At 32.3% G+C, this 12,811-nt stretch overlaps 5 protein-coding genes across 7 annotated transcripts in view; 2 read left to right on the top strand and 3 right to left on the bottom strand.

Moving 5' to 3' along the window:
• The first annotated feature begins 150 nt into the window (after window positions 1-150).
• On the top strand, window positions 151-6,017 carry Sec5 (exocyst complex component secretory 5). Its single transcript, XM_089848201.1, has 19 exons — window positions 151-375; window positions 459-629; window positions 717-846; window positions 908-1,021; window positions 1,097-1,221; window positions 1,290-1,367; window positions 1,426-1,653; window positions 1,731-1,833; window positions 2,539-2,651; window positions 2,711-2,874; window positions 2,930-3,141; window positions 3,221-3,416; window positions 4,069-4,152; window positions 4,254-4,378; window positions 4,437-4,467; window positions 4,569-4,685; window positions 4,743-4,884; window positions 4,955-5,255; window positions 5,849-6,017. Exons 1-19 carry the CDS (start codon window positions 270-272, stop codon window positions 5,934-5,936), a joined length of 2,628 nt encoding a protein of 875 aa, XP_089704327.1. The 5' UTR covers window positions 151-269; the 3' UTR covers window positions 5,937-6,017.
• On the bottom strand, window positions 5,929-6,525 carry LOC149651327 (COX assembly mitochondrial protein 2 homolog). The gene is made up of 3 exons (XM_089848202.1): window positions 6,349-6,525; window positions 6,157-6,228; window positions 5,929-6,089 (listed from the first exon to the last, which is right to left on the bottom strand). Exons 1-3 carry the CDS (start codon window positions 6,427-6,429, stop codon window positions 6,012-6,014), a joined length of 231 nt encoding a protein of 76 aa, XP_089704328.1. The 5' UTR covers window positions 6,430-6,525; the 3' UTR covers window positions 5,929-6,011.
• A 356-nt stretch (window positions 6,526-6,881) lies between these two features.
• mRpL38 (mitochondrial ribosomal protein L38) lies at window positions 6,882-9,049 on the bottom strand. The gene is made up of 7 exons (XM_089848193.1): window positions 8,874-9,049; window positions 8,611-8,760; window positions 8,341-8,543; window positions 8,155-8,273; window positions 7,935-8,093; window positions 7,281-7,505; window positions 6,882-7,198 (listed from the first exon to the last, which is right to left on the bottom strand). Exons 1-7 carry the CDS (start codon window positions 9,013-9,015, stop codon window positions 6,928-6,930), a joined length of 1,269 nt encoding a protein of 422 aa, XP_089704319.1. The 5' UTR covers window positions 9,016-9,049; the 3' UTR covers window positions 6,882-6,927.
• A 92-nt stretch (window positions 9,050-9,141) lies between these two features.
• Window positions 9,142-12,811, top strand: part of Rhp (GTP-Rho-binding protein rhophilin) — a 38,099-nt gene continuing 34,429 nt past the window's right edge. Inside the window, exon 1 of one of the 3 annotated variants that reach the window (XM_089848191.1) lies at window positions 9,142-9,332. Coding sequence is in view for 2 of the 3 variants with exons in the window: in XM_089848187.1 (XP_089704313.1) it covers window positions 11,473-11,607 (135 nt within the window). In the remaining variant the exon portion in view is untranslated. Of the gene's footprint in view, window positions 9,333-11,350; window positions 11,608-12,811 lie in introns of those variants that run through there. The other 2 variants (XM_089848188.1, XM_089848187.1) reach the window with 2 other exon arrangements.
• On the bottom strand, window positions 9,746-10,943 carry LOC149651325 (Fanconi anemia core complex-associated protein 24-like). The gene is made up of 5 exons (XM_089848199.1): window positions 10,653-10,943; window positions 10,450-10,589; window positions 10,230-10,391; window positions 10,003-10,147; window positions 9,746-9,931 (listed from the first exon to the last, which is right to left on the bottom strand). The coding sequence occupies exons 1-5, from the start codon at window positions 10,780-10,782 to the stop codon at window positions 9,831-9,833; spliced, it is 678 nt and encodes a 225-aa protein (XP_089704325.1). The 5' UTR covers window positions 10,783-10,943; the 3' UTR covers window positions 9,746-9,830.

Genomic DNA, 12,811 nt, shown 5'->3' with positions numbered 1-12,811 from the left:
CGGGAAATTTGACTGAATTCAAGAATACATGTATTTATACATTTCTTATCTAGGCTTCGAGATGGCGACACCATCGCGTGATAAGCATATCACGTGAATATTTCAGCTAATGGTGAGACTTAAAAAAGTAAACAAACAGCGGCCATTAGAAAAAAGGCGGGGATAAGGGACTTAGGGTCGTCTGCTTATAACTTTGACAACTAACTAAGCCTAAAAGACTAATTTATTTGACAAAAACTAATTACAGTCGGTTTTTGTTTACAATTATTATGAATGCGCCGAAAGTGACGGGTCTTTCACCCTCGGAAGGTCCACCAGGAACCAAAATAACAATTCGTGGCGAAAATTTGGGTGTTTCTCAAAAGGATTTAGCGTGTAAGCCTTGGCAATGGGCGTATTTCTATTTTGAAATTTATATGTTTAATCGTAATTAAAGTGATATATAAATTTAATCTAAGATTTATCAATATGCGGTGTGGATTGTACTATGTACGCCGAATGGATTTCACCCAGCAAGATCCTGGCGCGAACTCGGTCAGGGTTGGATAAGGGAGATGTAATTGTTACAACATTATCGGGAGGTGTAGGATCTTGTACTGTTCAGTTTCGAGGCATTCAGGAACCAGTTGGTCAGTAAAATTTTCGACTAAATATTACGTATAGCTCGAATTGAGCTTCATAATTAAACAAATCCAATCAAATTAACTCGTGGGTAGGTCCAACAATTGAATCTGCAGTTTGGGTTGATGAATCTCAGTTTATGGCCATTAATTATGGTCAAAATAGAGCTACATCTCCTCAACTTATTCCAGAAGACCCCCTGGGTTTGTCCGACGAAGGGAACAGGTAAATATAAAAAAATTACATTGATTATTAAACTCTACTTATAAAATTAATTAATTTTTAGTGAGAAATATGCGGAATCTAAATTGATTGATCTATTTCCACGTGGTTCTGGTAATATACTATTGGATAATTTTGTTCCTGCTTGGTATTTACTAGAAAATCATCACGGAACTTCGTAAGAACTATTTTAAATATTATTTCATTAACATAGTCTTACATTCTTGAGTAATTTGAATATATTGTTACACAGTTTCTTGGATTTAAAAGCCGGGTTAAAGTGCCTGAGTCGCAAAGTTACCCAACATAAAGAAGGACCTCTTTCTTTCCTCAAATCTAACGTCATGGCTATCGTAGATTGTTTAGAAAACCTTGGAAGTTAGTTAAATTAAAAAGACTCAAGGAATTTTCTTTAAAAAAGCCAATTAACTTCATCTTAATTGCAGCATTACAAAATTGGTTAACAAAGGATCGTCAAGAACTGGGGAATGAGCTAACCAATAAATTGGACGACGCTATATTACGTAAATTACGTGATTTTTTTAACAAAAAATTATTATTTTAATAGTTTGAATTGTTTAGAATCTAGTCAAGAAGCTTGCGATATATTTGAGGATGTTTTGGCACGTAAAGACAAAGCGGATTCTATGAGAAACGCTCTTAGTGTTTTGCAGCGATTTCGTTTCCTCTTTAATCTTCCTGCTAATTTGGAGAAGAATATTCAAAATGGAGAATATGATATTGTCATTAATGATTATGCCAGAGCCAAATTTCTTTTTAAGGACACGGAAGTTGTAGTTTTTAAGAAAGGTTAACTCTTTAATTAATAGTTAGTTAATTAAATAAATAATTTAATTTACTAATAGTTCCATAAATTTTTATTTTAGTTTACCAAGAAGTTGAACAAAGAATTGACAAATTTCGTCTTTTATTAATTGAAAAATTAAAAACATTTCCATGTCCGTTTGAAGAGCAACGAAAGTTGATTAAGTAAGTTAATTAATAAGGATGATGGGAAATCTGAGAGAAATAGGCGCGCTAACTATGGAACGGCTCAGGTTGGGTGGGACCAATGAGATAGATAGAGTTACAATTCAAATCTGCTTTCCGCGAAACACATTGCTTTTATCAAGCAAGTTTATCAAAACATGACAGCGCCATCTGTGAGCCTCTAGCGGAACTAATTACAACTTTTACTCGCTTATTTGCAATCAGAAACATCGTTATGATTTTTATTTCATCTTTTTATTAGATTAAAAAGGACTAAAGTTTTTATTATTTAACTCGCGTATTTTATTTAACACGTTTAAAAACTATCTTGAAAGATTGTTACGCGGATTATAGCAGCAGACGGTAATAAAAAAGTTCTTAGGGTGGCGCCACCCGTATTTGATAAAGATCCATGCTCGACAAAAGGTGTATCGCGAAACGTCGATCTCGAGATCTCGCGTTGTGACTCTAGGTTTAATATATATATTCTATCTCATTGGGTGGGACGCCATAAAATGGGGGGAGGAATAGTCGGACTCATTTGTAATTGGTTCTTCTGTTGCCCTTCTTAGCCAATTACCAACGAGTCCGACTATTCCTCCCCCATTTTTTGACGTCCCACCCAACCTGAGTCGTTCCACAGTTAGCGCGCTGATTTCTTTTGTATCTCTCGTCTTATTTACCCATTAAAAAATATTTTTCTAGGCATTTAGTGAATTTAGAGGCGCCCGGTAACCCTGCATGGGAATGTGTCTCAAATATGCATCAATGGCTAAACAATATCATGAATAATTGCAAAGATAATCACTTAACCAGAAGTAATAGTAATAGTTAATTAAAATGTCAGTAAATAATCTTGGTTTTGTTAATTAATTAGTTAGCGACGAATCTGGTTCAGTTTCTAGTAGCCCAGAATACACGCCAGAAGCACCTCAAGTTGTGCAATTTGGGGAAGAAGTCTCTTCCCTTTTTGAGAAACATTTTCCCGAATTTTGGAAATTGGGACAAGTGTATTTGGCGGGAGATCTCCCTGTTAGAGACGTAAGTTATTAATTAACCACGCTTAAATTAAAACTAATCAAATTTTAAACGTTAGCCTCAACAAGGAGCAATATCTAAAGCTGAAACTTTTCATAATATGGTTCAAGATTTAACCCAAAGATTATGCAATTTGATTCGCGCCGCGTTATTGCCGCATTCCCTTAGAAATATTCCTATTCAACAACTTAGAAGTTACGGTTCGTGGCCTAAAGCTCTTCCTGGAGAAGCCTTGGGTCCTTGGTTAACTTATTGCATTAGATTTGTCAGGTAATTGCCGGGTGTCAACTTTCAAGTCGGCCGCCATTTTGATGGTAAACAATCGCAAGTTTTTTATATATTATTTTAGGCAGTGTTACGCCACACTCCTAAAGTTAGATCTTACTGAAGAAGTTTTAAATAAAGTGCAACAATTGCTGTTTGATTTACGGATTCATTCAATGTCTGGCCTATTTTCACACGCAACTGAGGAAGTCCGCAATTTTCACACCAGAGAAACGTGGGTTGTGGAAATGGATGATAAAAATGGCGGAACCACTCAATTGGTAATTATTAATTACTGTGGCCCTTAAAGGGAGGGTGAAGTAGAAAATCAAGTGATTTTTTTATCGGTTCTTCTTCTAATTATAAGACCAGTCTGCATGCATAGTGAAACATTCAGGAAATACCAGCTCCGAATGATTTTAAAATTCAAATTAGGTTCAGATTTTAAGGATAATTTTAAAGAAGGACTGCCGACCAATAGCGTAACGCCCTGCCTTTATGTTAACAAATTTCTCGTGGCACGCTCCGTGTCTCGCGCCACGATTATCACGTCGCGCGCCTAATTTTATCAAATCTCGTGATAAATTTCATTCTACACGTAACATGCCACGAGAATTTTGTTAATAAAAAGGCAGGACGTTACGCGATTGGTCGGAGGTCCTTGTTTAAAATTATCCTTAAAATCTGAACCTAATTTGAATTTTAAAATCATTCGGAGCTTGTATTTCCTGAATGTTTCACTATGCAGACTGGTCTTATAATTAGTATTAGAATCGATAAAAAATCACTTGATTTTCTACTTCACCCTCCCTTTAAAATAGACCTTAATATAATAATTAATTTTATTTTAGTTATTTTGAAAATTTGGCCTATTTTTTTTAGCTTTCCAATTAAATTAATTAAACTAATTTAAATATAATTTTTAATTTGCAGCCTCTCTTGTTTGAAAATCGCGTGGTGGAAACTTTGCAATTAGTAAGAGAGAATGTGATTTTATGCGGACCTAAAGAAATAGAAGTAAATAAATTAATTCATTTAGTAACTAATTATAATTTCATTTTAAACATTAATTTAATATTAATTAAAGTTAAAACAATTATTAATATAATATAATTCAGATTTTCAGCCAAATTCATATGCAAGCCAATATCAAGCAACTTTCCCAAAGTTTATTGCACGCTTTTGTAGAGGCATTAAATAAATTGGCCCACCCGGAAAATACCCCCTCTGTAATTATTAATGGGTGAGATTAACTATAGTCATTTACATTAATTTTATAATAATAATAATATTAATTTCAGAAATGCGGAATTTGTTGATAATTTCAATAAAGTTAGTTGTTCGTAATTAAACTAATTATATTCTTATACAATTTAAATTACTTTTAATATTAATTTAATTTAATTGCTTACTAATTAATTAATTATTTTTAGGATGAAAAAATCTTAATTGTCTTGAGTAATTGCAATTTTACTTGCAAGAGTGTTGTCCCGCGATTATTGGACAGTTTCCTTAAGCACGGTTATCCTGACATGAGCCTCGTTATCAAAGTAATTTCCATATTAAATTAATTAATTAGGTTCATTATTTAATTAAAGTAAAATTAGGGTGCCCAAGCGAAATATCGTGATTTGGAAAAAGAACTCTTTGAAATTTATCAAACTATTAAATGTGATCCTTTGGTGGGTGCAATGGAAACTAGAATGTATGCTGGGAAATTTGATTGGTACAATTGCCCTAAACCTACTGGTCAGTTGAGTTAATTACTTAGTGTAATTAATTTAGGCCTAATTAATTTTGTAATGTTGTTTTTTTTTAGGCGTTAGTGTTTATATAAAACACACTATTATGAGTATGATCGCTGTTCACGCTGAAGTTGTGTCATTAACACCCCCAAGTATGCCTCAAGTTATGACAAAAGTTGTCGAAGCCGCTGTTGAAGAAATGACCAGATTATACGAATGTGTTAGAAGATTTGGTCGTTATGGTAATGTCCAAGCCACTCTGGACATTAGGGCTTTTGAAGAAACAGTTTCCGCCTTCTCTACTAACGTAACTGCTAAAAATTTCATGGTTTGTCGGTCAAAATTGGAGCCATTTGTTGATGTCAAGGATCGAGAGTAAGATTTTCTTTATTTTTTAATGTTTGGGAGGTGTTTTTTTCTTGTCAGGGTTGCCACAGTACCTGGAAATCCTGGAAAAGTCAGGGAATTTAAAAATGGGCCGAAAAGGTCAGGGAAAAGTCAGGGAATTTTAAAAATTTCAGCAAAGTCAGGGAATTTGATTTTAATGGGTAAAATTTCTGGGTGATAAGTCTTTATTGAAAGAGTAATGAAAGTTTCTCCTGATCTGATCCTCTCTTAACACAGAAAACTCTAGAGCAATCCTTAAAAATGCTGTCTAGAATTGTTTTTATAAAGTAAATTCTCTCTAAAAAATCTCTTAGACTGTTATTTATAGTTAAAATGTTTCTTAATCATTTTGGTGCAACAAATACATTGGAAAACAAACTTAATGTAGAGAGTTTATTTAATTATAAGCACTTAAAACGCGCTGTAAACATTCACACTTTCGGCCCTAAAAAGGTCAGGGAAAATCTGAGAAAAAGGTCAGGGAAAACCTGGAAAAGTCAGCTTGGAATTTGGTTCTGAAAATTCCGTGGCAACCCTGATCTTGTTTTTCTTTTAGGAAGGTCTAATTTATTATATTTCAGGTTGGTGGAACATTTGTTGAATCAATTTCGCAATAATATGAGGTTACAATTGCTTTGTTTCAAAGAAGACACGATTGTAACAGTTTAACTTTCATCACACTCGCTTTATTTGCAATATTTAAATGATAATAAATAGTTTATATACACAATAAAAAGCGTAATTTTATTCAGTCTTTGAGTTTTTAGCCTTTAATCTTGCAGCGGCGGAGTTAAGATAGTTATTTTGTCTTCGGGCCACTCTCTACGGTAACGTAAGTCAAAATCATTACAACAAATTATATTTTAACTTAAAAAAATAAACCGCTAACCTCTTTTTTTAGACATTTATTGACTTGATTGTCAATATCGTTGCAAACTCCAAAGAATTTACCAAATTTGTTCTTAAAAATTAAATCAAATCTGGTTTTAAAAACATTAAATTACCAAAAATATATTGGAATTTGGAAAAAAAAAAAAATAAGGGCCAAGGCTTAACGAAACAATTCCAAAAATGGTATCACCTGATCGTGACATTCAAAAAGCTGCCTGATTAAGACGTTGCATTCTTCAGTATGTAAATGATACGCTAAATTTTGATGCATAATTACGTTGATTTACTTTTAATTAATATTTAAATTAATCGCAACACAAATAGGCGACAAAATTGCCTCCCTAGTGAAGCCTGATTGGCTAATAAATCCAAACTCCAAAGAGAGTATGGAAAACGAGTGCAAAGTGAGGCAAAACCAATTGAGCAAAACGCCCTTTTTTATCGCGCAGTACAGAGGAGTTTCCGTTTATGACGTCAAACACGTTTATAGTATATCGTAGATGACGCGAGGGTAGACCAATCAAAATCGAGCAAGACGGAAACTCTCGTACCTCTAGTTATATTTAGGGGCCGCAACTTATTTTAGGCTTGTGGAGTTTCCACTCCTCCTCTTTATTCTTTATTATAGAACCACTACCGACGCTATATATAGCTGTATATAGCGTCGGTAGTGATAGAACTTTGATAATAAAGGAAAGCTTATGATTTCACCCGAACAATGTCTGTCTTTTATAATCTATTACACTTTATTTTATTAATCAATATAAATTTAATTATCTACAGATGTTTTATACATTTTTGCGAAATCAAATTCCTCTTGTTCGTAAGAAGAATGCGGTCTGAGATCGCGAAACTTTCCAATTCTGTTCCTTTCTTTCCATAAATCAGCTTTTTGCCAAGAAGCCAATCCGGGAGGGTTCTTATGAATATTTGGATATTTGCTCATCGGAGCTTCCTCTTCAAATGGATTCAAAGCATTCAAACGTTTTAACAAAACTTCTTTCCTGACATCTCTAATATCGCGATAACGATCCAAATACCTTTAGAAATAAAGGAATTACGTAAGGAAATGAAATTATCGTTAGTTCTAGATAAATTTTTATTTTTTAATGATATTTTTACTTGTTAAATGATTTTCCTTCGGGATATTTGACTTGAGGAGCCAAATATTCAGGTTCGTGTATATATTCGTAGACTGGGGCCTTCATTTCGAGTTTCTCGTGGAAAAAATCCATTAAGGTTTCATCCCAAACTGATTGGAAAAATGCTAAACCCGCTGGAGTTAAATAATCTTGATGTTTTTTGTAGAATGTTAATGTTTCAAAAGTTCTCGATTCCAAATTATATCTACATCAATTAAAATATGAAAAGAAGAAGATTAAAAACAATTAAAAATGATTAAAAAGTACTAAAAATGATTAAAAACAATTAAAAATAATTAAAAACAATTAAAAACTATTAAAAAAATGATTAAAAACTATTAAAAAAATGATTAAAAACTATTAAAAAATGATTAAAAACTATTAAAAAATGATTAAAAACTATTAAAAAATGATTAAAAACTATTAAAAAATGATTAAAAACTATAAAAAAATGATTAAAAACTATAAAAAAATTATTAAAAACTATAAAAAAATGATTAAAAACAATAAAAAATGATTAAAAACAATAAAAAATGATTAAAAACAATAAAAAATGATTAAAAACTATTAAAAATGATTAAAAACTATAAAAAAATTATTAAAAAAATAAAAACTATTAAAAATGATTAATTACTTATGGCTGGGTCTTGGAAAATTTGAATAATCAATGATTTTATCTTGTTTGTATAGAATGAATATCATTCTTTGATATCCAGATCCTTTGACGGGAATTGGTTGAAGATAAGGGACAATTTCTTCACCTGATTTCAAATCATTTCCCTTAATATTACCACTATAAAAAGTAAGTGAATTAAAATCACTATCTAATTAATTACTGAAATTAATTAACCTACATAAACCAATGAATATACTCTTCATTATCTTTGGACAAATGTCCATCTGGATTTGTTAAAATTAAAGTCCATAATTCATCCGGATTTGACTTATAGTTAACTTCAGGAACCTCTGAAGCCTATTAAGACATTTTATCTATTACTATTTTTAATTACAATTTAAAGTTAATTATAGTTAATTCTGACTTCATTAGGCAAGATTATGTTGCCCCTATAAACGGGGGTGACTGTTTTTTCATCGTAATCATAGTTGATGTCCAAAATGACCTTAGGGGTAAAGATGCCGTGTTGGAAAAGGTCTTGAAAGATTCCAAAATGTTGGGCAACCTCTCGAATATGTTTCCCTGCATCATTTAGTTTCCAATCCTCTCTAACCGCGTCTAAGTTAACTTTAAGAATAGGTTGTTTCATCTATTAATTAGATATAATAGTTATGATGTTAAATAATTAACATACAAGAATATTTGTCAGTAGATCCATCAAGCATCAATTGTTTGATTCTGCGCTTTTCTCTCTGCTGGATTAGTTTATTGACCCTTTCGGAAGGAAGTCCAATTTCAACCAGAGATTCTACTTGCGTGATTCGAGGATCTTTAACGTTTAATTCTGAAAATAAGTATTAAATACTTATTTTAAAACACATTAGTTTTCGGACTTCCACTCTTCCAGTTCACTAAGCCTCGGTTTTAATAGAAAGACATACAAATTAAATTTCTTACCCGCTAATCTTTCCTCCAGTGTTTTGGTTTCATCCAGGGCTTGCAGTTTTCTCGTCCTCAAACATCTTGATAAAGTTAAATACGATTTATTTAATGAATTAATTAAAGTTAAAGGTCTAGAGCGGCTTAAGCTTAACGCCATTTTTAAAAGCCGGCTGACGTGCAATCGTGCATTGCCCTCTAGTGGCAAACTTTTATTAGGCTTAGGCCTAGTACTTGTGCATCGGTTATGGTTTCAACAAAAACATTCGCTTAAAATGAGTTAAATCGTTAATATAAACGGAAAATATAGTGTAAACACTAACTAATAAATAAGTAATCAATAGTTTAGTTCAAAAACATTTTAATTATGACCGTATCAACTTTATAACATCGACCCAAGGAACAGATGAAGAAAAAACCGAGGCTTAGCAACTATTCGAAAAACGCGCCTCCAGTACAGTCTGCTTTTATTGGTCGGTAAGTTTACCATACTTCAACATGTGGATGTGGTATGCGTTGAAATTATCTAATACTGCCTTTAAAAGATTTAATTTAATACTGATTAATGTTAAATCTTGCTCAAATGTCACGGGAACTGAAGCCCAAATGAGTCGTGTATTTACCTCAGATGATGTTAAGAAATATATTGAATTAACAAATGATGATAACCCAGTTCATGCTCAAGATTATGTTAAAAACAGCATAGATCCCTTGTTTCCCAAACCAATTGTACACGGAGCTTTAATAAATAGTTTAGTTTCGGCTGTTATGGGTACAAAATTACCAGGACCTGGAACAATTGTTGCTAGGCAAACTCTAAACTTTCCTAACCCCCTTTATATTGGAGAAATGGTTACCGCTAAAGTAATAGTGACTAAACAACGTAAATCTTTAGTAAAGTGTGACTTTTATTGTTTTAAGAATGACAAGACAGTAGTTTTACATGGAAATGCTCTTTTATATTTAAAAAAATAATTAAACTTCTCTGTGAAAAAAATTATAGACCGTTTTTGCACTGCTTGAACCAATTGCTTCTTCTAATTCAGTTTCAGAAGCATTTCCAATGGAACTAAAATCTAAATTATGCGTGTTTAATTGTTTATTAGTTAATTGCAGGCTTGGCTTCATAAAATATTGTAAACGTTACTTTTAAATTTATCTAAAAGTCTTCTAACTTTAATTTCTCCGATTGATGGAATCATAAATAATAATTTAGAAACCATAATTTGGCGTGGAGGTTTTGTTACGGGAATTTTTAAGTAATTTTTCTTGGGGCTACTTAGAGAATTAACCTGTGAAACATTAATTAAAACCGATAATTAAGGATTTTAATTAACCCGTTTTATAAACAATGATAATTTTGATTTAAATTACTGTATTGACTAAAAATTGCGCGGCATCTTCTTGTGATTTGATCAAAACAAGTCTCATATGTAGTTCAAGAACTGCAAATTTTTGTACTGCTCCGTGTAAGGATTTAGTGCAACCATTATTTTCTACCATGACAACCCCATTCATTTGATTATCAGTATATCCCTAAAAGATATTGAATTTAGGCTTGTATACCCCCCGAAAAAAAATTAATTATAATCACCTTCCTAAATTTAACTAAACGTCTTTTATAACCCGAATTAGCCATGATTAAATCAGCTTCACTTATAAATAAAAATGCGTGCTTTGAACAGTAAAAATCAACAATTCCTAAATCATTGCCAAAAATGACTCCAATCTTTTCTATAATTATCATATAGCTAATAAATATTTATTTATTATTATTAATAATATAATTTAATTTACTTTTTAATGTTGTTCCCAAAGTTGTGTTTTGCCATATACTACTGGCCACAATATATCCAGGTGGGTGATAAATATCCTTTTTAACAGGAGTTCCTTGCGATAAATTGTTTAATCCGCTATAATTAGCCATATTTTAATCAAAAGTAATTAACATAATATCTTAAATTTTGTGAATAAAACATTGAAAACGTCATAACACCGTAAGCCTAACCAAAAAATATGGTCGAGCAGACGATAGAAAAATTTTGAATCGGTGCAAAATTATTTGATTGGCCAATAAGTGAGTTACGTCATAGAGAGTTTGTAAACGAGGGGTCTAGCACTCGTTTCAATTGATTTTTTTTACTATTTTTAAATCGTATTTTTTTATGGAAAAAGTTTGAAAATAATAACGATTAAATTAAAATTATCAAATTACAATAAGGTTTTGCAAAATTTCCTTGAAAGTCTCGGGAAAAAACTGTGAAAACTCTTTGCTATTCGCGAGGAGATTTATTAGAAAGTGTTTGCCCCCTTTGTGATTTATTTATTAAAATAGTTTTACTGAACAATCATAGATGGCGAGACTATCCGCTTTGTGATTTATTTAGTAAAATAGTTTTACTGAATAATCATAGATGGCGAGACGGTCTTTTAAAAGTTGCAACCCCCACCCTCCCACTTTCACTTTTAGGTGTTCGCCCACCTTGTTTAATGTTTTTCCGCTCAGGTAATCGCCGCGCAAGTAGAAAAGTTTTCGCGGTCGAGTTGATCAGTCGGTATTTTTAGTAGATGCGCCATAAATAGTCCATATTTTAAATAATTTCAAAAATCGTAAAGCATGTCTCGCGAATATAACGTTCGTCCGACTACAATTGTTATTGAAGAATCTAGTGATGGAACTTACAAACCAGTTCACGTCAGAATGGACGAAATTAGGCTTAACGATCATAATAATTATTTCAAAAAAGTAAGGGTAAGTTTCATTTAATTCGGCAATAAGTTATGGTTATTTTCATTTTGTGGGCTGAAAAGTTTTAAATTTCTGCTTTTCAAAATAATTTAAGTCCTTTTTAAGAAGGCCGGGTTTAGGGAATTATGGTTTGTAGGGGTCAAATTGGCTTATTGACCTTTCTGTAGTGTTAAGCTAATATTGAACCAATCAACCGGGGATGTTTTCGTTAAAATTCCTTTTTTGAGTGTTTCGCCTTATGGTTCACTAAACACTTATACTGCAACTTGACATTTATAACAAATCGTTTTTAGTGAAAACGATGTATTAGAAATTTAAAATACTATGTCCAATAAATTTCCGTGGGGTTAGAACTTTCTATGTTATTTATCTACAAAAATAACTCGCCCTTGTCAGAAATTCCAGAAAAACAAATTGTAAAAAAACAATAGGGGGGGCAGGGTAACGTATTTACGTAATTACAACACAATTACAAGGAAAGGTCCCATCATTTTCATCAATGTCTTTCCATCAAAAAATAGTTCTAGGCTTAATAATTGTTATAATAAGGATATTTTTATTCAAGGTTATATTTGACATAAAAATATAAAAGCAAGCAGAGATTTTTGACGTCCTGCAGGTTGCAGGGTTCATACAAACCTGGATATAAATTGTTGATTTAAAATTAATGGGAAATTTATAATTTTTCGTATAAAACTCTGTCATTATTCAGGGGAACAAACCCTGGAAATGTCAAAGAAATCGCTTTACCAAAAGTTGTATGAACCCTGTCCCGTAGTAGGGGCACTTGTACGTTATTTAACATAGAGGTATATTAAGTTGAAGGGGGCGGATGCTGACATCCCTGTAAATATATTTCGGAAATACATTTATGGCTTCTAGAATGATGGAACTTTTTCCATTTTTTCTTTTTTATCAAATCATAAGCCCCCGTCTCCCCCTCAAACGCTCCCGTGGGCCCTTAATAACAGCTGAGTGTTGTTGTTACGCGCCATTACCTGTATGTAGACGAAATATATATTTATTATTATGAGTCAGCTACGTTAACTTATACAACTGTATTGTATCTCCAGTAGTGACAGGTTTTCAATTTCGCCGTATTAAGATTATAGGGGATATAACGTGGGGTGCTGATAGTCTGTAATATGGGTGCTGCTTGGACCCGCTTAATATAAAGCTTTCTAAAAATCCGGGGAAGCCATTTATA

This window comes from Phalangium opilio, unplaced genomic scaffold (genome assembly GCF_054372755.1).
Source record: "Phalangium opilio isolate 3A_F unplaced genomic scaffold, DU_Popi_V2 ptg000082l_1, whole genome shotgun sequence".
NCBI classification, from domain to species: domain Eukaryota; kingdom Metazoa; phylum Arthropoda; class Arachnida; order Opiliones; family Phalangiidae; genus Phalangium; species Phalangium opilio.
The sequence above is the reverse complement of the archived record's forward strand: the minus strand, read 5'-3'. Positions and strand labels throughout refer to the sequence as shown.